Here is a 26,532-nt window from a genome sequence, read left to right on the forward strand (position 1 = left end):
TTTCTGTACACTAATGATGAGCAATATCAGGAGGAAATCAGAAAAAATTTCATTTCTAATAGTGACTAAAAGAATTGAATATTTAGGAATAAACTTCACCATGGACATAAAGGACCTGTATTCAGTAAACTACAAAACATTGATAAAAGAAACCAAAGAAGACTTAAATAAATGGAAGAACATTCTATATTCAGGGACTGGAAGACTAAATATCATTAAGATGTCAATTCTACCCAAATTTATTTACATATTCAATGCAATCCCAATAAAAATCCCAACGGTCTTTTGTTGCAGAAATGGAAAAGCTAATAATCAAATTTATTTGGAAGGTTAAGGGCCCTGAAATAGCAAAAAAAAATCTTAGAAAAGAATGAAGTTGGAGGACTCTCACGTCCTTATTTTAAAGCATACTTCTTAGCAACAGTGGTAAAAACAGCATGGTACTGACAAAAAGATAGACAGATTGATCAATGGAACCAAATTGAGAACTCAGAAATAGACCCTCACATCTATGGTCAGTTGATCTTTGACAAGGCTGTCTAGCCCTCCCAACTGGGCCAGGACAGTTTATTCAACAAATGGTGTTGGGAGACCTGGATATCCATACATGAAAGAAAAGAAGAGAAAGCAGAGAGAGAGAACCCCTCTTTCACAACTTATACAAAAATTAACTCAAAACGGATCAAGAACATAAATATAAAAGTGACAACCATAAAATTTCTAGAAGAAAATGTAGGAAAACATCTTCAAGATCTTGTCGTAGGTGGTAGTTTCTTAAAACTTACAAACAAAGCATGAGCAACAAAAGAAAATATAGATAAATGGGACCGTCTCAAAATTAAACATTTTTGTTCTTCAAAAGACTTGTCAATAGAGGAGCTGATGTGGCTCAAGTGACTGAGATCTGCTGCCCATGTATGAGGTCCCAGATCTAATCCCCAGTACCTCCTAAAAAAGCAAACAAATGAAAAAACCACCTCTCATTGGGGAGCAGATGTGGTTCAGTGGTTGAGCGTCTGCTTCCCATGAATGAGGTCCTGGGTTCAATCCCAGGTACCTCCTAAAAATCAAGAAAATAAAAAGGCAGCTGACTCAATGGGAGAAAGTATTCAGAAACCACATATCCAATAAGGGTTTGATATACATGTTATATAAAGATCACACAACTTAATGACAAAAAGACAAGCAACCTAATTAAAAAATGGGCAAAAGACTTGAATAGACATTTCTCCAAGAGGAAATAAAAATGGTCAAAAAACATATGAAAAAAATGTTCAATATCACTTGCTATTAGGAAAATGCAGATCAAAACTACAAAGAGATACCATTTCATACCTTATAGAATGACCATTGATAATAAAATAAAATTAAAAATATAGAAAACTACAAGTGCTGGAAAGGATGTGGAGAAATAGGAACACTCCTTCACTGTTGGTGGGAATGTAGAATGGTGCAGTCCTCTGTGGAAGACAGTTTGGCAATTCTTCAAGAAGCTGAATATAGAAATGCCATATGATCTAGCAATCCCATTATGAGGAATATATTTAGAAGAACTGAAAGCAAGGACATGAACTGTCATTTTCATGCTGATGTTCAGAGCAGCATTATTCACAATTGCTAAAATATGGAACCAGGCCAAGTGTTCATAAACTGATGAATGGATAAACAAAATATTTTATATACAAAATGGGATTGTGGCTGAAAATAGTAGTTCAGGGATGTAAATGTCAATTTTAAAAAGCTAGAGAATAATCTAGGGACTGAATAACACAGTGAACCCAGAGATGGATAAGAATTGTGGTTAATAGTACAAATGCAAGAATGTCCTTCTGTGAACTAGAACAGAGGTATGTCACTAATGCAGGGTTGTAGGAAAGTGGAAAAGCATGGGAAAAATACAATTAATGTAACCTATGGACTAGAGTTAACAGCAATACTATAATATTCTTGCATCAGTGCCAAAGATGTACTATGTTAATAATAGGGGGATATGGGGAAAATATGCCAAATATATGCTATGGACCATAGTTAGTGATAATAGTATGATGATATTATCTCACAATCTGTAACAAATGTTCCACAATGGTGGGCTGTCTTGGTGAAGGGTTGTTGTATGGGAATTCTACAAACATGATGATTATTTTGGAAGTTCACCACTTTTGTAAGAAAATATATTTTTAAAAATATGTGGTATATACACACAATGGAATACTATTCAGCTGTCAGAAGAAATGAAATCAGAATGCTTATGACAACATGAATGAATCTTCAGGACATTATGTTGAGTGAAATAAGCAAGAACAAAGGACAAATATTGTATGGTCTCACTACTATGAACGACATACAATGAGTAAATTCATGGAGATAAAGTCTAGAGTATAGGTTACTAGGAACTATAAGGTGGGTTCAGAATGGGAGATGATGCCTAATGTATGCAGCATTATTAATAATGTTAATTGTAACAGTGTGGAAATGAACAGAGTTGATGGTAACACATTTTAGTGAGAATTAACATTGCTGATTTAGAAATATGATTGTGGCTGAAAGGGGTAGTCTCTGGATGTAGATATCAATTAAAAGGAAACTAGAGAAAAATCTAGGGAATGTGTAATAGTGATTTCAGTGGTGGATGAAGATTGTGGTTAAGAGTATAAATATAAGAATGCTCTTCTTTTACAAAGTGCTAAGAATATGGTGATACATGGGAAAATTACAATTAAATGTAATTTATGGACGATAGTTAACAGTAATGTAATATTTTGCAGCAGTGGCAAGAATATATTATTTCAATACTAAGGGATAACAATAGGGGGTGTAAGAGAGTACGGGGTTTTTCCTTCTGGAGTAATGAACATGTTCTAAAATTGACTGCAGGCGGTGGACTTGGCCCAGAGGTTAGGGGGTCCGTCTACCACATGGGAGATCGGTGGTTCAAACCCCGGGCCTCCTTGACCCGTGTGGAGCCAGCCCATGCACAGTGCTGATGAGTGCAAGGAGTGCCTGCCACGCAGGGGTGTCCCCGCGTAGGGGAGCCCCATGCGCAAGGAGTGCAAACCATAAGGAGAGCCGCCTAGCACGAAAGAAAGTGCAGCTTGCCTAAGAATGGTGCCGCACACACGGAGAGCTGACACAAGATGACGCAACTAAAAGAAACACAGATTCCCATGCTGCTGACAACAACAGAAGCAGACAAAGAAGACGCAGCAAATAGACACAGAGAACAGACAACTGGGGTGGGGTGGGAAGGGGAGAGAAATAAATAAAAAATAAAAATAAAATTGACTGCGGTGATGACAGCACAACTGTGATGAAAACGAGAGCCACTAAGAGTACACTTTGAATGGATTTACAAAGCATTGTAAATCCTGTATAACACAGGGTTTATACCTGGGACTGTATAACACAGGGAATCCAGTGGTGGATGATGTACTGTGGTTAATAGGACAAATATGAGAATGTTCTTTCATGAATGATAAGAAATATATAATGCTAATCTAGGGTGTTAGCAATTGTGTAGGTTGGGGGAGGATATACCAAAAGTAAGATATGAGCTATAGTTAATAGTAATATTTTGAGGATGTTCTTTCACAGTTTGTAACAATTGTTTCACTATAATGCAAAGCACTGGTGGTGGGGAGATGTGTGGGAGCCTTGTATGATGATACGCATGTTTGTTCTGTAAATTCACAGATTTTACTATATACTTATTGTCCATGTATGTTCATATATGAATATATACTTTAATAAAATTTTATTTTTAAAAAACTAGGAATTAATTAATTTTTTTAAAAGATTTATTTCTTTCTCTCCCCTCCCCCCCCACCCCAGTTGTCTGTTCTCTGTGTCTATTTGCTGCGTCTTCTTTGTCCGCTTCTGTTGTTGCCCACAGCACGGGAATCTGTGTTTCTTTTGGTTGCCGTCATATTGTTGTGAGAGCTCTCTGTGTGTGCAGCACCATTCCTGGGCAGGCTGCACTTTCTTTCGCGCTGGGCGGCTCTCCTTATGGGGCGCACTCCTTGCGCGTGGGGCTCCCCTACCCGAGGGACACCCCTGCATGGCAGGGCACTCATTGCGCGCATCAGCACTGCGCATGGGCCAGCTCCACACGGGTCAAGGAGGCCCGGGGTTTGAACCGTGTACCTCCCATGTGGTAGACGGACGCCCTAACCACTGGGCCAAGTCCGCTGCCAGAATTAATTTAAAGAAGGACACATAAGACCTCTATACTGATAAAGTATAAAACAGTGCTAAAAGTGATCAAAGATCTAAATAAATGCAGAAACGTACCATGTTCATTAATTGGAAGACCCAGTATGTTGCAAATTCTTCTAAAATTGATCTGTAGCATGAACTCAACCCAAAACAAAATCCCTGCAGGCTTTTTTTTTTTTAAGGAGGTTCTAGGTATCGAACCTGGGACCACGTACTCAACCACTGAGCTACACCCACTCCCCTCCCAGCAGGCTTTTATATAAAAGTTGACAAACTGATTATAAAATTTATATGAAAATGCCTAGAAGAGCCAAAAAGGAAAAGCAAGGTTGGGGAACCTATACTACCTGATACCAAGACTTACTATAAAGACAGTATGGGTTTGTCAGAAGGACAAACATATAGATTAATGGAAAAGAATAGAAAGCCAGAAATATACTTACATATATAAAGCCAGTTGACTTTTGATAGATATGTCAAGGAAATTCAATGGAAAAAATGGTTTCAGAATAATGAGGTATCTGTATTGATAATAATGAATCCTTACGTCACACTATATACATTTTTTTTAAAAGATAATAGACCTAAATTGAAAAAGCTAAAATGATAACACTTCTAGAAAATCTGAGAAAATGCTGTGGTAGCCAAACCTTTTGTTTTTAAACAGGTCACAAAGAATACCAATGATAAAAGAAAAAGATGCTAAATTAGACAGCATTAAAATTAATACAGTTTCTCTTAGACTGACCATTAAGAAAATTAAATTGCAAGCCACATCTTTGGAACAAAAGAGTAGCAAAAGATATTTGACAAAGGGGTTGTATCCAGCAAATTTAAAGAACTCTAACAACTTAATAATAAGACATACAACAATAAGATGGGAAAGACATTTGGATAGACACATCACAAAAAATTATGAATGTTTAATAAACACATGAAAAGATGTTTATCATTAGTCATTGTAGGAATGCAAATAAAATCATAATGAGATACCAATACATATCCAGTATAATAGCAAAAATTGGAGACTGACAATAACAAATATTGTCAGGGATTTGGAGCAACAGGAATACTCATGCATTGCTGTTGTGAGTGTAGAATGGTACACCCACTTCAGCAATTTATTATAAAGTTAGGCATGCACTTATTATATGACCTAGCAATTCCACTCCGCAGTATTTACTCAAGAGAAAGGCAAACATATTCACACAAGGACATGTACTAGGCTGTTCATTGCAGTTTTATTAATAATAACCACCAGGACATCAGCAGATGTATGATAAATGGCAATATATTTATACCATGGAATAGTACTCAGCATTTAAAAGGAACAAAGTAGTGATATATTCAATAACATGGGTGACTCTCAAAATCATTATGCTGAATGAATGAAGCCACACCCAAAAGAATACATATGATTATAGTTACATAAAAATCTAATAAAGACAAATCTCATCTACAGTGACAAAAAGCATGACAGTGGTTGCCTGGGGCCAAGGTGGTGAAGGAGATTGATTGCATGGGGCATGAAGGAACGTTTTTATGTTTGGAGAATCATGATTGGGCTGGTGGTAATACTGGTGAACACCTTTATCAAAACTCATCAAACTGGACACTTAAAATGAATATGTTTTACTGTGCATAAAGTGTACGCACAATAAAGTTGACTGCAAAAGAAAAATGCTATGTGACAGTGACTACAAAGTAATAAGGTGGGAGAGAGGCATGGGGAGATGGGAAGATGGGGGGGGCACAAGATCAACACACAAAAATTGTTAGTGTTTGTATACACTAATAATGAACAATGTGAAAGGAAATCACGAAAAAAAATCCATTTACAATAGTAACTAAAAGTATCAAATATCTAGGAATAAATCTAACCAAGGAGAGAAAGGACTGTTAAATCAAAAAGTGTGAAACATTGCTAAATGAAATGAAAGACTTAAAGAAATGGAAGGACATTCCATGTGCACGAATTGGAAGACCCTATATTGTTGTCAATTCTACCCAAAGCTATTTACAGATTCATTGCAGTCCCATTCAAAATTCCAATAGCCTTCTTTACAGAACTGGAAAAGCCACCCATCAAATTTATATGGAAGGGTTAGGGGCCTCGAATAGCCAAAGCCATATTGAAAAAGAAGAATATAGTTGGAGGACTTATACTTCTTGATTTTAAACCTTATTACAAAGCTACCTTAATCAAAACATCATGGTACTTAAAAAAGGAGAGACATATAGACTAATGGAATCAAACTGAGAGTTCAGAAATACAACCTCCACATCTATGGCCAAATGATTTTCGATAAGGGTGACAAGTCCACTCAATGGGGAAAGAATAGTTTCTTGAAACAAATTATGCTGGGAAGTGTATATCCATACACAAAAAAATAAAGGTGGATCCCTACCTCACATCATATAAAAAATTAACTCAAAATGGATCAAATACAAGAGCCAGAACTATAAAACTCCTAGAAGAAAACATAGGGAAGCATCTTCAGGACCTTGTGTTTTCTCAGTCACAGCACAAGCAACAAATGAAATAATAAATAAATGATACTTCATCAAAATTAAAAACTTTTATACTTCAAAGAACTTTATCATGAAAGTAAAATGACAACCTACATAATGGGAGAAAATATTTGGAAGCCATATATTCTGTAAGGGTTTAAAATCCAGAATATGTAAAGAAATTCTGCAACTCAACAACAAAAATACAAACAACCAAATTTAAAAACGGGCAAAAGACTTGAATAGACATTTCTCCAAAGAAGATAAATAGATGGGCAAAAAGCACATGGAAGGATGGCCAACATCATTAACTATTAGGGATATGCAAATCAAAATCTCAATGAGGAACCATTCCATACCCACCAGAATGGCTATTATTAAAAAATGAAAAAATAACAAGTATTGGAGACATTGTGGGGAAATAGGAACACTCAGACATTGTTGGTGAGAATGTAAAATGATCCAGTCTCTGTGGAAAATAGTTTGGTGATTCCTTAGAAAATTAAGTATAAAATTACCATACAACCCTGCAATCCTGCTTCTAGGTACATACCCAAAAGAATTGAAAGCAGGTGTATTAATCAGCCAAAGGGGTGCTGATGCAAAATACCAGAAATTGGTTTTTATAAAGGGTATTTATTTGGGATAGGAGCTTACAGATACCAGGCCATAATGCATAAGTTACTTGTCTCACCAAAGTCTATTTTCACGTGTTGGAACAAGATGGCTGCCAACGTCTGCAAGGGTTCAGGCTTCCTAGGTTCCTCCCTTTCAAGGTCTTACTTTTCTCTGGGTTCAAGGTTCCTTTCTTCCCTGGTCTTGCTTCTCTTTCTTCTGTGTACTTACTTCCAGGGACCCCAGCTTAAGGTTTTAGCATCAAACTCCAACATCAAAAACCCTCAACTCTGTCCTTTGCCATGCCTTTTATCTGTGAGTCCCCACCCACCAAGGGGTGGGGACCGAATGCCCTAATGATGTGGCCCAATCAAGACTCAATCATGCCCAGGTACAGACAAGATTACAAACATAATCCAATATCTATTTTTGGAATTTATAATCATATCAAACTGCTACAGAAGGAACTTGAACAGATACTTGCACACCAATGTTCATAGTGGCATTATTTACAATTGCCAGAAGATGGATACAGCCCGTGGGCCCTTCACAGTTGGATGGATACATAAAAATGTTGTACATGCATACAGTGTAATGTTATTCAGCCATAAAAGGAATAAAGTTCTGATATGCACAGTATGTGTGAAACTTGAAGACAACATGTTGAATGAAATATCTCTTCACAAAAGGACAAATATTGTATGATCTCAATGATATGAAATAATTAGAATAATCAAATTCATAGCCAGGAACTAGAACACAGGTTACCTGGGGCTGATGTGGGTGTAGAACATAGGGAGTTAATGTTTAATTGGTACAGAGTTTCTGTTGGGGAGATGGAAAAGTTTTGGTAATGGATGGTGGTGATGGTAGCACAACATTGTGAATGGAATTAATGGCACAGATTTATTTATTTCAATGTGGTTTTTTTTCTTCTTCTTTATTTTCTTTTAAATGTTACATTCAAAAAACATGAGGTCGCGATTTACCACCCATCCCACCCACCCCACCCCTCCCACATCAACACCTCTTCCATCATCGCAGCACATCCACTGCACCTGGTGAATACATTCTGGAGCACCACTGCACCACAAGGACAGTGGTCCACATTCTCCCCCAGTCCACCCAGTGTGGTTTAAAAGGGGAATTTTTAGGTTGTATATATGTTACAGAACAAAATCCTTTTTTTAAAAGATTTATTTATTTATTTCTCTCCCCTCTCCCCGCCCCCCATCCCAGTTGTCTGTTCTCTGTGTCTATTTGCTGCATGTTCCTCTTTGTCTGCTTCTGTTGTTGTTAGCGGCACGGGCATCTGTATTTCTTTTTGTTGCGTGATCTTGTTGTGTCAGCTCTGTGTGTGCGGCGCCATTCTTGAGCAGGCTGCACTTTCTTCCATGCTGGGCGGATCTCCTTATGGGGCACACTCCTTGTACATGGGGCTCCCCTACACGGGGACACCCCTGAGTGGCACGGCACTCCTTGTGCGCATCAGCACTGCACATGGGCCAGCTCCACACGGGTCAAGGAGGCCTGGGGCTTGAACCACGGACCTCCCATGTAGTAGATGGACGCCTTAACCACTGAGCCAAGTCCGCCTCCCAAAAACAAAATCTTAAAAAAACACGGGACTATACAACACAGTGAACCCTAATGTAAACTATGGATTAGATTTAATAATATAATTATAGTTAAATTGTTTCACCAATTATAAAAATGGTACTGTAATAATGGAAAGTGTTACTAACAGGGAAAACTGTCTGGGGGGGGTATATGGGAACCCTGTATTTTAAGCACAATTTTTCTGAAAAGCTACAGCATCTCTAAATAAAAAAAGAAAATTTTAAAAAGGAAGAGAGCACTTTGGTACCCGAGGGACCAATGTTATCTACCCTTAAGCAGTTTCAAAAGTTTAGAATCTTCAAGATGGGTAGCCATGGGAAGCGGACTTGGCCCGGTGGTTAGGTCATCCATCTACCACATGGGAGGTCCGCGGTTCAAACCCCGGGCCTCCTTGACCTGTGTGGAGCTGGCCCATGCACAGTGCTGATGCGCGCAAGGAGTGTCGTGCCACGCAGGGGTGTCCCTGTGCAGGGGAGCCCCACACGCAAGGAGTGTGCCCCATAAGGAGAGCTGCCCAGCGCAAAAGAAAGTGCAGCCTGCCCAGGAATGGCACTGCACACACAGAGAGCTGACACAACAAGATGACGCAACAAAAAGAAACACAGATGCCCGTGCCACTGACAACAGAAGCGGACAAAAGAAGAACACACAGCAAAATAGACAGAGAACAGACAACTGTGGGGGGAGGGGAGAGAAATAAAATAAATCTTAAAAAAAAAAAGATGGGTAGCCATAATAGCATTTTTTAAAAATATTTTTCATTTTTATTTTTGAAATTATAATCATGAGTTTATACTACAGCACATGTCTGTGATTTTTTAAAATTTAGTATACCACAACTATCTTTCTGTAGATATATACATATCTATATCTATCCATATATAGATATATATTAACAGCTGCATAGAATTCTACTGAATGACTATACTGTAATTAATTTACCCATTTTCCTACTGATGGATAGGTTGTTATTAATAATTTACCATTGAATAAAAAATTTTTGCCATTATACATTTATATACCTTTGCATACTTTGGTTTCTGAGGACTACTAATTCAATGGGTATATATACATACAGCAATTTATAAACATAATGGAACTGTATTGTTTTCCACACATCCAACAATACTAGATTACGACTTTTATGTTTTGAAATCAATCTTTTGGGGAAAAAAGTAACTATATCATCACTGTAATTTGCATTTTCTTGATTACTAATGATATTGAGCAATTTTTATATCTTCATTAGTTATTTTTATTTCATCTTCTGTGAACTGGCTGTTAGCCTTGTCCATTTTTCTACTGATTTGCAGAAGTTACTATTACTGATCTGTAATAGAACTTTCATTATCAGGAACTACCTTTTGCTGTATTTGTTGCAATTTTTTTCTCAGTCTCTCAATTGTCTATTAACTTTGATTAGGGTGTTTTCCACTACATAAGTTTTATATAGCCTAATGTCAGCTACTCGATTATGTGTAATGCTTAAGGTCTGCCTCAGACGAGGTAAGGCGCGTTGAGTTTATATGGCTAAGAGACTTCAAAATGAGTTGGGAGGTCATCAGAGAGGTCAAGCTTATGCACATCTCAGCAGGATCCCAGAGAAAGCCAAAGTAGATACAACCCCAGGTAATGGTGCTCCTGAGGGCTACAGAGACACACAGGACCGACGGTCATAGCAGATGGCTCTGGAATTCAGTGTCTTGCCAGTGGGCCCTACTTTGGAATTTGTGTTCCTGAGTGTGATGGAGTTGGACTCAGATGTGACCACTCTACACATGCCTCTTCTGTCACTTTTACTGAGCCTGTGGTTGGTGTATGCTTAGGAAACTTGAATCCCTGTACTGTCCATGTGCTAGCTGAGCCTTGAGCCTCAGGAGAGTTGCAACACTTACTCTCCGCTTCACTGGACTTACCCAGGTCAGCTAACAGGGAGGTGAGTATGGTCAATCACCACACCAGGGAACCAAGAGTATCTACAACTGCACCCAGGAGAATCGCATCCAGCAGCCATGTGGGATTGAAGCCCCCTGTTGATTTAGAGGTGGAGTGGACATCACCATCCCAGGGTCCACATAATGAAGGAATAAAATATGGATTAGAGTGGACTTACTGGTATTCTACTATAGAACTATCATGACTCTAGCAATGGAAGAAATTATATCATTGATGTGGAGACAGTGGCCACAGGAGTTGCTGAGGGCAGGAAGAGGGAAGAAGAGGTGTGATATGGGGGCATTTTCAGGACTTGGAGTCGTCCTGAATGATATTGCAGGACAGATGCAGGACATTATTTATCTTGCCATAACCCACTGAATGGACTGGGGGAGAGTGTAAACGACAATGTACACTATAATTCATGCAGTGTAGCACTGCTCCAAAATGTATTCACCAAATGCAATGAATGTGCCACAATGATGAAAGAGGTTGTTGATGTGGGAAGAGTGGGGAGGGAAGGGTGTGGGGTATATGGGAACCTCTTATATTTTTTAATGTAACATTTTTTGTGATCTATGTATCTTTTAAAAAATACAATTAAAAACTAAATTTAAAAAAGTATTTAAGACCACCAAAAAAAATTGCTATTAAAAAAAAAGGCTGCCTCAAACCAAGGTTATACATAGTAATACAAAAAATATAAATTTTTCTTGTACTTTAATAATCCATCCTTTCCCCACTGTAATGAAATACTTTTTTATCATACATAAGGGAAGTCCATTAGCTCCACATGCTCTAAGACTACCCATCCCCTAGCCTCTATGCCTCCATCAGCAGAAGTCAAGTGGGAGTCCCAAAGCTGTATTTTCTAGAAGTCATGTACTCTGAAAAACAACTCCCTTCATAATGGCCTCTTATGTTGCCACACTCAAGGGGGAACCCAAAAGCTCAAAGTGCTCCAGGTAAGAGTACCCCTCCATGGTAACTACTAAAGGGCATGAGCTTTCTCTTAGGGGAGATGAAAATGTTCTAAAACTGGTTATGGAAACATCTGCACAACTTTGTGAATATACTAAAAATCACTGAACTGTACACTTTATATAGGTGAATTGCATGGTGTGTGAATTATATCTCAATGAAAAGGTTTTTTTAAAAAAATAAAAAACAAAAAATCTCCTTCACTAGCCTCCAAATCACTCTTGATAAGCCTGAATACAACTCTCATGATCCTTGTTAAACCATCAACTCTTTTCCTGCAACATTCAAAGCAAAATAACTAACTGCCTTGGTACTATCATGACTATTCTTTCACCGCCTTTCATGTCTCGACAACTATCTCTAGTTTTTCCTTCGTTCCCTTCCTCTAAATACCTTATAGAGGTGGTGAGGCACCCCATTCCAATATCTTTAGTGTCCTCATTAGATAATTTCTCTCCATAGTACTTATCATTTATCACATAGGGTATACATCAATTTTTTGTTTATCTTTCGTCCCCTGCTAGATCTGTGAGGGCAAACATTTTTATATCCCCAGCACCTAAAACAGTGCCTGGCACACTAGTAAATGCTCCATTAATATTAATTGAATGAATGTATCCTATATTCCTTGCTATAATCACAATTCTATAATTGAATTTCAGAATCTATTTGTCAACATAAAAATGTATTGGAATTTTTATTGAAATATCTTTGAATTTATAGATTTAACTCGCTGAGAAATCATGTTTACCACACTGAGACTTTCCATACAGAGACATATCTAGCTCTCCATTTTATTCTACTCTTTAATGTTTCAAAAATGAGTTTATTAAAAGTTTAACATTTACATTCACAAGTTTATTTCTCTATATATATTTTCTGTTTTGTTATTAGAATCATGTTAGTTTCACAGAACAAGATGGAAGGTTTACTGTATTTTTCTATGCTCTAACAATTCAAATACCACAGGAATTTTCTCTGGTGCTTTTATTTTATTTTTTTTAAGATTTATTTTTATTTATTTCTCTCCCTCCCCTCTGCCCCCCCCCCCAGTTGTCTGCTCTCTGTGTCCATTCACTGTGTATTCTTCTGTGTCTACTTCTATTCTTGTCAGTGGCCCAGGAATCTGTGTCTCTTTGTTGCATCATCTTGCTGTGTCAGCTCTCTGTGTGTGCAGTGCCACGCCTGGGCAGGCTGGACTTTTTTTTGCGCTGGGCGGCTCTCCTTATGGGGCGCACTCCTTGCGCGTGGGGCTCCCCTATGCCAGGAACACCCGAGTGGCAGGGCACTCCTTGCACGCATCAGCACTGCACATGGGCCAGTTCCACATGGGTCAAGGAGGCCCAGGGTTTGAACCACGGACCTCCCATGTGGTAGGTGGATGCTCTATCCATTGAGCCAAGACCTCTTCCCATCTGTGGAGCTTTTATAAAGGTGAAAATGTTCAAACAGTTTTTACAGATTATTACATAGCCATTAATCTACTCAAGTTTTCTGGCTTGTTAATTTTATTTATGTACTTTTTTATCCTATCCCCTGGCTACTCCTACATTCTCCCAAATGCTTTGCACATATTGGTCTATTCTCAGTCTAAGTGTTAGGTGAGGTGAGAGTTCCTCATCAACACTGCTACATGTCCCTGACATCATAGAGGGAATGAGATGCCACCATATTATCTTTCAATTCTGAGTGTGGTTATCTACCCTACCCACGGAAGAGCAAGTAGCCCTTTCCTCTAAAATAAGCAGGTTTCTTAGTCTTAACCTACTAGTTCATTTTACTTGCAGCTGAATATCAATGTTCATAAGGAAGCCTTTTTTTCTCTTTATTTTAATGATAGCATGTATTTAGCACTAACTATATGCCAAGGGTTGTACTAAATGCTTGAAATGGATTATCTAACATATTCTTCAAGACAAAATCTGTAAATGCAAAAGTAATTTGAATATATATTTTTTAATTTTTAAAAGATTAAGCTGACTACAGTGTTAAAAATGGTCATAAGAGACAGACAAACAGCAAGATGGTGGCAGATTAAGGAGCTCCTAGAGTGAGCACGTGCTACAGGGCAGTTAATAATCACCCAGAGATATCTAAAGCACCTGTTGGGGACTCCAGGAGACCAGAAGAGCATCCTGCAAGATCCTTGAAAGAACAGGAGGAGGAGACTGCACATCTGCAGAGAAGATTCATGAGTAGAGCACTCCACGCAGGGGAGGCTGGTGATCATCTTCCACTTGTGGCCCAAGCTGTCTCAGGAGCTATTCTGTGGCTGGAATTGGAGGCTTCATTTCCCAAAAATGGGAGAAAAAGAGACCATTGGCCACCAACTTCACCTACTGATAAGTAAATTCGGCTGGCTAAAGTATAACCCTAAGAACAGCTAAAGTTTGAAACTGTCAAAGTTGGAAAGTGGCAGATATCCTCCATTTTGACTTTACCCTTGGCATGAGGGAAAGCAGGACTGATTGTAAATCACAGTGATGGTAGGACCGGCTTCTTTCCACCCAGATCAAACTGCAGCCCTAGCCTATGCTTTAGCCCCACCTCTGGCAGGAAGGAAGCTGACAGGACCTGCACCAGCCTCTCTGGGTAACTGCAGATGTATTTGTCTGGCACAGACTGAATAGTCAGAAGTCTACCAGGGCAACTGCAGTCATTTTGGACAGCATAGACTGCCATCCCCACCTGCAGCTAAATCTTCATCCTAGGCAGGGCAGAAAGGGGCCTGAAGCTTCATCAGTCTCTCTGGACAACTACAGTCTAGACATGCATGATTTGGATGATTACACTCCACTGTGGCTCTGTCCCTACTCTGGCAAAGGAGTAAGGTGGGAGAAGATTCATCAGTCCCTGGGGCAATGCAGGCAGCTTGAGCCTCCACAGCGTACAGCACCAACTACATCCTCAGCTCCTACTACATAACCAGCAAGGGAAAAAGGAGAAGAAAGCCCTAAACTAAAGAGAGAAACTGTACCCAGAATGAATATATCTACTAAGCCAGATGCCAAGACACCAACAAAAAACTACAATCCATACCCAGAAACTTGAAGATATGGTCCAGTCAAAGTACCAAGATAAGCCTCCAGATGACATAAAGGAGTTGAGACAACTAATCATAGATGTTCAAACAAATTTAATAAATTCAATGAGCAATGAGATGGCTAAAGAGATTAAGAATATAAAGGAGACATTGGATGAGCACAAAGAAGAATGTGAAAGCATACATAGAAAAATAGCAGTTCTTATGGGAATGAAAGGTGCAATAAATGAAATAAAAAATACTGTGGATTCATATGAGAGAAGATTTGAGGAGGCAGAAGAAAGGATTGGTAAGCTTGAAGACATGGCCTCTGAAAGCAAACATAGAAAACAACAGATGAAAAAAAGAATAGGAAAAATTGAACAAGGTCTCAGGAAACTAAGGCACAGGAAGAGACATGTAAACATGTGTGTCATGGGAATCCAAGAAGGAGAAGAAAGGGAGGAGGGGCAGAAAGAATATCTGAAGAAATAATGGTAGAAAATTTCCCAACCCTATTGAAGGACATAGATATTCGTGTCCAAGAAGCACAACATTCTTCCATCCAAATAAATTCGAATAGACCAACTCCAAGACATAGTAATCAGAATGTCAAATGCCAAAGACAAAGAGAGAATTCTGAGAACAGCAAGAGAAAAGTAATGCATAACATTAAAGGGATACCCAATAGGATTAAGTGCCAATTTCTCTGAAGAAACCATGGAGGCAAGAGGACAGTGCTATGATATACTTAAGATACTGCAAGAGAAAAAGTTCCAGCTGAGACTCTTATATCCATCAAGATAGTCTTTCAAAAACGAGGATGAGTATAGAATATTCACAGATAAACAGAAACTGAGAAAGTTTATACAAAGAGACTAGCCTTGCAGGAAATATTAAAGGGTGTCCTACTTCTGAAAAGAAAAGACAGGAGAGAGAGGCTTGGAAGAGAGTCTAGAAATGAAGATTATGTCAGTAAAAGTAACTGAAAGTCTCAAAAGAGTAGTGAAAATAAAATATGGCAGATAAAACCCAAAGGTCAAAATGGGTGAAATAAATTTTTTAAAAAAGGGTGAAATAAGAACTGCCTTTATAGTAATAACATTGAATGTTAATGGATTAAACTTCCCGATCAAAACACAGAGACTTGTGGAATGGGTAAGAAAATATGAGCCATCTATATGTTGTCCTCAAGAGACTCACCTTAGACCCAAGGATACCTATGGTCATGACAGAGGTTTGCCAATGGGTCCTACTTCGGAACTTGTGCTCCTGAGTGTGATGGAGTTGGACTCAGATGTGACCTTTCTACACGTGCCTCTTCTGTCACTTTTACTGAACCTGTGATTGGTGCTTGGGTTGGTGTATGCTCAGGAGACTTGAATCTCTGGACTGTCTGTGCGCCAGCTGGGCCCTGAGCCTCAGCAGAGTTCCAACATCTACTCTCCAGCTCGCTGGAGTTACCCAGGTCAGCTAACAGGGAGGTGAGGATGGTCAGCCACCACACCAGGGAACCAAGAGTCTACAACTACAAGCAGGAAAATCGCATCCATCAGCCATGTGGGATCTAAGCCCCCTCTCAATTTCAAGGTGGAGTGGACATCGCCATCCCAGGGTCCACAGGATTGAAGAATAAAATATGGATTAGAGTAATATAGTAATTCTACTATAGAATTATTCTGACTCTAGCAACAGAAGAAAATTTATCATTGATGTGGAGACAGTGGCCATGGGAGTTGCTGACGGCAGGGATGTATGATATGGGAGCATTTTCAGGACTTGAGAGTTGTCCTGAATGATATTGTAGGGACAGAGCAGGACATTATCCCACTGAATAGACCATGAGAGAGTATAAACTACAATGTAAACTATAATCCATGCTGTGTTGAAGTGTTCTAAAATGTATTCATCAAATGTAATGAATATGCCACACTGATGTGGTTGCCGATGTGGGAGGAGTGGAGGTATATGGGAACATCTTATATTTTTTAATGTAACATTTTATGTGATCTATGTATCTTTTAAAAAAAGATAATAAAAAACCAACAACAACAAAAAGAAAAGGCTGGAAAAAGATATTCCCTGCATGCAGTAACAAAAGAAGAAGAAGAAGAATCCAGAGTAGCTATACTTATATCAGATGAAAGAGGCTTTAAAAGACACTAGTAATGTGCAATCTGAGGAGGAAGTCAGTAAAAAAAATTCCATTTACAAAAGCAACTAAAAGAATCAAATATTTAGGAATAAATTTAACCAAGGATGTAAAGCACTTGTATTCAGAAAACTACAATGCATTGTTAAAAAGAAATAAAAAAGATGTAAGTAATCGGAAGAACATTCCACACTCATGGACTGGAAGACTAAATATCATTAAGATGTCAATTCTACCCAAAGTGATATATAGATTCAATGCAATCCTGAGAAAAATTCCACAGCATTTTTAAAATAAATGGAAAACACAATTATCCAATTTATTTGAAAGGGTAAGGGGTCCCATATAACAAGAAAGATCTTAAAAAGGAAAAGCAAAGTTGGAAGATACTTATTTCCAGACTTTAAATATTACCTAACTACAGTAGTAAAAACAGCATGGTACTGGCATAAATACAGACACACAGACCAATGGAAATGAACTGATGATTCAGAAACAGAAGCTCACATCTACAGTCAAGTGATTTTTGACAAGGCTGTCAAACCCACAGAGCTTGGGCAGAATAGTCCATTCAACAAGTGGTGTTGGGAGAACTGGATATCCATAGCCAAAAGAAATAAAGAGGAACCCTATCTCACACCTTATACAAAAATTAACTCAAAATGGATCAAAAACCTAAATTAAAATCAAGAACCATAACGCTTCTAGAAGAAAATGTAGGAAAACACCTTCATGACATGGTGGTAGGTGATGGATTCTTAAAGGAGATTAGAGAACAACTGAGATGGACTACTGATACTTAATACATGTAGAAGTTTTAATTAATTTTACTGTAAAAGTGTGGGAATGTATAGAGTCAATGATAACATGTTATAGTGAGTAACAGCTGGTTTATAAATGAGAATGCGGCTGGAAAGGGTAGTCTAGGGATATAAATGTCAATTGAAAGACAGCTAGAGAATAATCTAGGGACTGAATAACACAGTGAATCCAGAGGTGGATGAGAATTGTAGTTGATGGTACAGATGCAAAAATGTCCTTTCTGAGCTAGAGCAGATGTATGTCACTCTTGCAGGTTGGTGGGAATGTGGAGAAGCATGGGAAAAACACAACTGGAGTGCCCTATGCACTGTGGTTAACACCAATACCATAATATTCATGCATATATGCCAAAGATGTATTGTGTTGATAATGGAGAATATGGAAAAAGTGTGCCAAATGTATGCTATGGACCACAGTTAGTGGTAAAAGTCTGATGATATTATCTCATAATCTGTAACAAATGTTCTACAACGGTGTGGTGTGTTGGTGGAGGGGTAGTGTATGGAAACTCTGCACATGTACATGATTTTTTTTAAGTTCACAACTTCTGTAATAAAAACATATTTTTAAAAAATAGTAATAGGGTGAGTTGGGGGAAAAATACACCAAATGTAAAACACTTTGGTTAGTAGTAATATTTTGAGGATTTTCTTCACCATTTGTTAAAAATGTTTCAAACAATTTAAGGTATTGGTGGTAATGTGAGGTATGAGAGTCCTGTATGATGTTATGCATGTTTCTTATGTAAGTTCACAACTTTTACTGTACACTTACTGTTTATGTATGTTTATGTATGAGTGATATACTTCAATAAATTTTTTTAAAAATGTTCATGATAGGAGCAAAAGAAAAGTGGTTGCAACAATTGCAGAAATCTGAATGAGATGTAGTGTCTTGGACTACAGGGAGGGGACATGAATTGGAGAATAGTGGATGGATTCCAGAGGTATTTGGAAGATCAATCTATAGGACTTCTTGGTGTGCAGGTGAGGATAAAGGAATAACAGGATGACCCTCCAGTATGAGTTTGCTGATGATGAAACAGATGTTACACTCTGCCTGAAGGCTTTGTGACATTCTTTACATTCACAGGGCCTTTCTCCTGTAAGAATTATCATATACAGAGTAAGATGGCCAATCTGGTTGAAGCCTTTGCTACATTCTTACACTCATAAGGTTTCTCTCCTATATGAATTCTCTGATGTAGAGTAAGGGTTTACGATGGCTAAAAGCTTTTCCACAGGCATTACATTCATAAGGTTTCTCACCAGTTTGACATCTTTGATGACAAATAAAGGATGCCCTCTCTCTGAATGCCTTCCACATTCAAGACATTCATATGGTTTTTTGCCAGTATGGAGTCTCTGATGTTAAACAAGATACTAGCCATCGCTAAAGGCCTTCCTATAAAGTTTCTCACCAGTATGAACCCTCTGGTGTTGAACAAGGTGTGCAATATGACTGAAAGCCTTACCATATTACTTACATACATAAGGTTTCTCTCCAATGTGTAGTTTCTGATGCTGTGCAAGGTGTGCATTCTAGCTGAAAGTATAATATTTCTGCATTCCTTACATTCATAAGGTTTCTCACCAATATGAATTCTCTGATGATGAACCAGGTATATGCTTTGCCAGAGAGCTTTCCCACATCCCTTACATTCATAGGGTTTCTCTCCACTATGAACTCTTTGATGTAGAGTAAGTGAGCCACAATGGCTAAAGGCTTTCTCACAAAGATTACACTCATAAAGTTTTTCTCCTGTATGAATTCTCTGATGCACAGTGAGGAATGAGCCATGGCTAAAGACCTTCCCACACATACTACATTTGCAAGGTCTCTTTCCTGTATGAATTCTCTTATGCTGAATAAGACCTATGAGATCAGTGAGAGCCTTCCAACAATCAGTACAATCAAAGGGTTTCTCTCTAGTATAATATCTCTGATGACCTATAAGAGAAGTATTCTGCCTGAAAGCTTTCCCACAGTCAATACATTCATAGGGTCTCTTCCCAGTGTGAATTCTTTGATGATGAGGTAGGGATGAGCAATACTAAAGGCCTTCCCGCTTTCATTACATTCACAGAGTTTTTCCCCAATATAAACTCTCTCATGTTGAGCAAGGTTTAGTGCATTCTCCTGTGTGTATTCTCTAATGTTGAGCTAGGTAAGCACTCTGGCTAAAGGCTTTCCCACATTCAATACATTCACAGGGTTTCTCTCCAGTATGAATTCTTTGATGAAGAGTAAGGGTTGTGATTTTGCTGAAAGTTTTCTCGCAGTCATTACATTTTAAATGTTTCTTTTCTCCATGGACTTGCTTCTGTTTTTATAACTGAATGTTAAAAAGTTTTTCTTAGCTGTGTCAAAGTTATGTATTCTCTCTTCTATGGAAACAACCTGTTTTATATGAGATAACGTATTCCGATGGAAAATTGTCCCCAGTTTGTTAGAGATCTATATGACTGATTGTCTCTTGCCTGAAATGTGTCTTCTGACTTACCAAGTCTCTCTCAAACAGGTCTTCACATCTCTAGTTTTCTTCTAAGGTGGAACATTCAAGGCTATAGGTTGTAAGTCTTTCCATTAGCAATGCCTGAGTTAATTTTTCCTCATAAATGTCCTGCATTGGTGATAATTCTTTGGTCATCCACATATACTCCAAGTCTGGGCACAGACCTCTTGTCATCTCTCTTTTCACCATCCAGGGCTCTTTCCCTTGCTCCAATAAGGAGATCACATCTGGTTTAGAAATGCAAAGACCCAGTGAGACCAGGTTCCTGTAGTTCTCCAGCATCACCTTCCTGTACAAACTCCTCTGAGCAAGGTTCAGCCATTCGCACTCAACTTGGGAGAAATCTATGGCCACATCCATGAAAGTCACTAAACCCTGATAACATGTTTTCAATCTCCACAATAATTTCTAAGGAGTTTTAGTGTTCTTGAGATGTTAAGAGCCTGAGACATGTCTTTTAAAAGTTCAGTTCCTGTTACCTCCACTTCTTCCTGGTTTCTCATTTGGAGAAGGGCAGAGCTCAAGAGGTTGAGGGGATTACATGAGCACCAATACAGAGGGGGACAGTGGAGTCAGCCTGTCCTGGACTTGGCTCTTCCACTTACTAGTATCTGCTTATCCTCTCTGTGCTTCAGTGTCTTCATCTCTGTATTCAGGCCCCATGGTCTCCATTCCTCATTGTCTAGTGGACACAAGGATGTCTCCTAAGCTCTGATCCCTCCAGACAGTGCAGGCAAAAAATGCTTTAGCTCAGCAACCCCACCTGGGCTCCTTCCCAGGACTCAAAGTCTTTGGCCCATATCAGGCTCCTGGTGGTTGGGAGGTGGGGATGAGGAGTCTCCTCTGGGAGAGTTTCTGACTTCTCAGCCATTTACAACCCTTTGCTCATTCCAACAGACACCATCTCCCACAAGTATCACACTCATCTCCGGTCACCCACTCCTCCGGCCAGTCACACACAGTCACATTTCACACAGGCACGCCCCTCCCCACATGCTGCCACTGCCTGTTCCCAGTCAATCACTCATTCACATAGTCCCTCACACCAGGCACTTTCAACCAGACAGTCATGGAGTTGCAGGCTCATGCTTGCCCCCACAGGCGTGCACCAGAAGGGCAAACCCTGCCCACCTCCCAGGCTGGGGTACAGCTGCGGCTGCTAACCCATCCAGGCTTTCTCCATAACAGCATTTTAAAGGAATTGGTCTTTCCCAAGAAAAAAATTATTTCCATGTCTTCCATCAGTTTGGATCACACTCACTCACCTAAACAGCTGTCATGTGGGATTTCTCCCTCCAGTGCCCATGGCTCCTCTCCTTGCTCCAACCTGAAGATGATCTCTGGTTTGGGAACTTGATACCCTGTTAATAGGACATGATACAGGATTGGGGTCCAGCTAATTGGGTTTCAGGGGTCTTTCAATGATGTTTTCCAGTTTTTCTTTGGAAAAATGATTACATTTTCACGGGACCAGAGTAATAATCGAAGAGTTGAAATGTCTGAAGAATCTCAGACAAATCAAGGACCACACCATCACACACTTCAGATGACCCACAGTACTTGGCAGCTGAGAATGGAAATGCCCTCACTGAGGCCCCTTGCAGACATGTAGGGTGGATGTGCTTACCAACTGAGAGCAGGAGGCTGTAGTTCTCCAGTGTCACATCCCGGTACAAGCGTCTCTGAGCAGGGTCCAAGCGCTGCCACTCCTCCCTGCTGAAGTCCACAGCCACATCTTCGAATGACACTGATACCTGTAACAACGCAATCCTATTCAAGGTGACATGTAAGCACTGGGGGATAGGGAGAAAATAAACAGAAAGTTGTTTTTAATTATTTTTCATCCTTATATACCATACAGTATGCCTATTAAATACCTACTTATACATAATATTGTGTAGGATACAAATATCTAATAGAAACATCTGCTATTTAGCATTTATAACATTTAGTCTGTCACCCACGTGTTAAAATAATTTCATATTGGATTTGAACTTAATACTATTTTGTTGCTTGTTTTTACAGGAAATTCACTTTCCAGAATATGTAGAAGAGTGGACATGTTAATTTTTACATACCCTAAGCAATGTGTCAGCACATTTGTTCTAAGGACATACATTGTTTTTTTCAAGGAAATATATTCTTGATACTATTTTGTTGCTCGTTTTTAGGGGAAATTCATTTTCCAGAACTTTTAGAAGGAAGAGTAGATACCTCAATTTTTTAAAATTCACAGAGCTCCCTCTACTGTTGCTTTCATTTACTCTTCAAAAATATGGCCTTTTTTTCTAGATACATTTTAAATTTAATTCCAAGGTGATCGGAGAATATACTCTATATGATTTTACCACATGATGTATCCAGGGGACGGTTCCAAGATTTCCCTGAAAAAACTAATATTCTCCTGTTGATAAGTGTTGTGTTCTAAAATATACACATCAAGATCGTTGAATGTTGTTGAAATCTTCTATCAACTTAGTGATCTGTCATCTGCTTGTTCAATCAATTATTTGGCTTTTGGGGGTAAAAACTTACAAGGAGATTGTTAGTTTCTATGGATATGCAAAGAACCTAGAATAGCAAAAAACAATCTTGATAAAGAAAATGGTTGGGGGATTTACATTACTTAATGTTTTTTTGTGTGTTTTTTTCAAAGATTTATTTTTTATTTATAAAAATAAATATATTTTCTCCCCTTGCCCCCACCCCCAGTTGTCTTCTCTCTGTGTCCATTTGCTGTGTGTTCTTCTTTGACTGCTTCTATCCTCATCAGCAGCACCAGGAATCTGTGTTTCTTTTGGTTGCGTCATCTTGTTTTGTCAGCTCTCCATGTATGCAGTGCCATTCTTGTGCAGGCTGCACTTTTTCACGCTGGGCGGCTCTCCTTACTGGGTACACTCCTTGCGCATGGGGCTCCCCTACACAGGGGATACCCCTGTGTAGCACGGCACTCCTTGGGCGCATCAGCACTGAGCATGGGCCAGCTCCACATGGGTCAAGGAGGCCCGGGATCTGAACCACAGACCTCCCATGTGGTAGGCAGACACCCTATCCATTGGGCCAAGTCCGCTTCCCACTTAATGTTAATACTTACCATAAAGCAATAGTAATGAGGACAGTGTATTAGTGTAAGGTCAAACAGATATATCAGTGTAACAGAATAGAGTCCCCAAAAGGCAAACACATATGGACAAACAAGTTTTGACAAAGGTGCAGTTAAATGGGAGAAAGAAAACTGCTTTCAACAAATTGTGTTAGCAAAACTGGGTATCAGCATTGGGGGAATAAATCTTGACCCCTACCTCACACCATATACAAACTAGAAAAGACTGATTTGATTCTACCAGACCAATCCTCCTGCAGATATAACAACTATAAACTCTGAACAAAATATTTTTTTAAAACATGTATTGAAGATGATTATTAATAAGAGCAGGCAAAAGCAGGCAACCAACTAGGACAACTAGCAAGATGGTGGCAGAGTAAGGGGCTCCAAGATGGACTTGTGCTGCAGGACAGTTAATAAGCACCCAGAGCTATATAAAACACCTGTTTGGGGGGCTCCAGGAGATGAGAAGAGCATCCCACAACATCCTTGAAAGAATGGAAGGAGGAGACGGCCCATCTGCAGAGAAAATTCAGGAGTAGAGAACTCCACAGAGCTGCCTTGGGAGAAAATCCATGGCTGGAATTGGAAGCTCCATTTCTCAAAAATGGGTGAGGAAGACACGTTTGGGCACCAACTTCAGCTACTGATTAGTAAATTCGGCAGGCTAAAGTATAATCCTAATAACAGCTAAAGTTTGAACCTATTCAAGTCAGAAAGAGGCTGGTAGCTGCCATTTTAACTCTCCCCTGGCATGAGGGGAAGCGGGGCTGACTATAAAATGCTGGTAGGGACCGGCTTCTTTCCATCCAGATTGGACTGCAGCTCTAGCCTAAGCTCAGCCCCACCTCTGGCAGGGAGGAAACTGGGGGATCTGTACCAGACTCTCTGGGAAACTGCAGGCCATGCCGCGGAGGCCAGTGATGATCATACTTTGATAGTGCAAGTTGCCTCATGAGCTATTCTATGACTGGAGTTGGAAGCTCCATCTCCCAAAAAATGGGAGAAGAAGAGACAGTTGGCCACTGACTTCAGCTACTGATCAGTAAATTCAGCTGGTTAAAGTATAACCTAAGAACAGCTAAAGTTTGAACCTGTCTAACTCAGAAAGAGGCTGGTAGCTGCCATTTTGACTCCATCCCCAGCATGAAGGGAAGCCAGGCTGACTGAAAGTCACAGTGGTGGAAGGGACTGGCTTCCTTCCACCCACATCTGACTGCAGCCCCAGCCTAGAGTTCAGCCCCACCTCTGGCAGGGAGGAAGCTGGCAGGACCAGTATCACCCTCTCCAGGTAATTGTAGGTATATTTGGCTGGCACAGACTGAACTATTGGAAGTCTACCTAGGCAACTGCGGTCATTTTGGACCCACACAGTATAGATTGCGGCCAACACCTGCAGCTCCATTTTCGCCCCAGGCAGGGGAGGAAGGGACATGAAGCTTTGTTAGTCTCTCTGGGCAACTACAAACGGTCTTGGCCTGCACAACTTGAATTATCACACGTGATGGTGGCTCTGTCCATACCCATGACAAAGGAGAAAGGTCGGAGAAGATTGATTCATCAGTCCCTGGGGCAATGCAGGCAGTCTGAGCTTCCACAGCTTACAGCACCAACTACATCCTCAGCTGTAGGATGAGCAATGGAGAAAGGGCAAGAAAGCCCTAAATAAAGAGAGAAATTGCACCCAGAATAAACATATCTAGTAAGCCAGATGCCATGGCACCAAAAAAAAAAAAAAACAACTACAATCCATACCAAGAAACAGGAAGCCATGGTCCAGTTAAAGGAACAAGACAAGTCTCCAGATGACATAAAGGAGTTGAGACAACTAACCATGGATGTTCAAAAAAATCTCCTTAATAAATTCAATGACATGGCTAAAGAGATTAAGGATATTAAGAAGACATTGGATGAGCACAAAGAAGAATTTGAAAGCATACGTAGAAAAATAGCAGATCTTACAGGAATAAATGGCACGATAAATGAAATTAAAAATAACACTGGAGTCATATAACACAGATTTGATGAGACAGAAGAAAGGATTGATAAACTTGAAAATATGGCCTCTGAAAGTGAACACACAAAAGAACAGATGAAGAAAAGAATGGAAAACATTTAGCAGGGTCAATTAAGGGAACTAAATGATGGCAAGAGCCATGCAAACATACATGTCATGGGTGTCCCCGAAGGAGAAGAGAAGGAAGAGGGGGCAAAAGAATTTTTGAAGAAATAATGGTAGAATATTTCCAAACCCTACTGAAGGACATAGATATCCGTGTCCAAGAAGCACAACATTCTTCCATTCAAATAAATCCAAATAAGGAACTCCAAGACACAGAGTAATCAGAACATCAAATGCCAAAGACAAAGAGAGAATCCTGAGAGCAGCAAGACAAAAACTATGCAAATATACAGGAATACCCAATAAGATTAAGTGATGATTTCTCATCAAAAGTCATGCAGGCAAAAAGGCAGTGGTATGATATATTTAAGATATTGCAAGAGAAAAACCTCCTGTCAAGAATCTTATATCTGGCAAGATTGTCTTTCAAAAATGAGGGTGAGTTTAGAATATCCACAGATAAACAGGAACTGGGAGAGTTTATAACAAAGAGACTAGCTATGCAGGAAATACTAAAGGGTGTGATACAGTCTGAAAAGAAAAGACAGGAGAGAGAAGCTTGGAAGAGTTTAGAATGCATGAATGTGCCACAATGATGAAAGAGGTTGTTGATGTGGGAGGAGTGTGGGATTGGGGGGGTGGAGTATGTGGGATCCTCTTATATATTTTAATGTAACATTTTTTTGTGACCTATGTACCTTAAAAAAAGACAATTTAATTAAAAAACTAAAAATTAAAAAAAGATTATATCAGTAAAAATAACCAAAAGTCTCAAAAGAGTGGTGAAAATAAAAAATATGACAGATAAAACCCAAAGTTCAAAATGGGTGAAATAAGAACTGCCTTTACAGTAATAATATTGAATATTAATGGATTAAACTCCACAATCAAAAGACACAGACTGATGGAATGGATAAGA

At 39.2% G+C, this 26,532-nt stretch overlaps 1 protein-coding gene and 1 pseudogene across 6 annotated transcripts in view; both read right to left on the bottom strand.

The window, feature by feature from the left end:
* The window catches only part of LOC101439939 (zinc finger protein 81), a 98,947-nt gene that overhangs the window by 28,836 nt on the left and 43,579 nt on the right, over nt 1-26,532 (bottom strand). For 2 of the 6 annotated variants that reach the window (XM_071213293.1, XM_071213292.1), the window contains exons 3-5: nt 22,013-22,139; nt 21,651-21,746; nt 20,374-20,612 (exon numbers count right to left, since the gene is read on the bottom strand). Coding sequence is in view for 4 of the 6 variants with exons in the window: in XM_058292220.1 (XP_058148203.1) it covers nt 21,651-21,746; nt 22,013-22,178 (262 nt within the window). In the remaining 2 variants the exon portion in view is untranslated. Of the gene's footprint in view, nt 1-20,373; nt 20,613-21,650; nt 21,747-22,012; nt 22,179-26,532 lie in introns of all 6 variants that reach the window. The other 4 variants (XM_058292221.2, XM_058292222.1, XM_058292220.1 and 1 more) reach the window with 2 other exon arrangements.
* On the bottom strand, nt 19,177-20,749 carry LOC139438181 (zinc finger protein 470 pseudogene; annotated as a pseudogene).

The sequence above is a fragment of the Dasypus novemcinctus genome, chromosome X (assembly GCF_030445035.2).
Source record: "Dasypus novemcinctus isolate mDasNov1 chromosome X, mDasNov1.1.hap2, whole genome shotgun sequence".
In the NCBI taxonomy this organism is placed as follows: domain Eukaryota; kingdom Metazoa; phylum Chordata; class Mammalia; order Cingulata; family Dasypodidae; genus Dasypus; species Dasypus novemcinctus.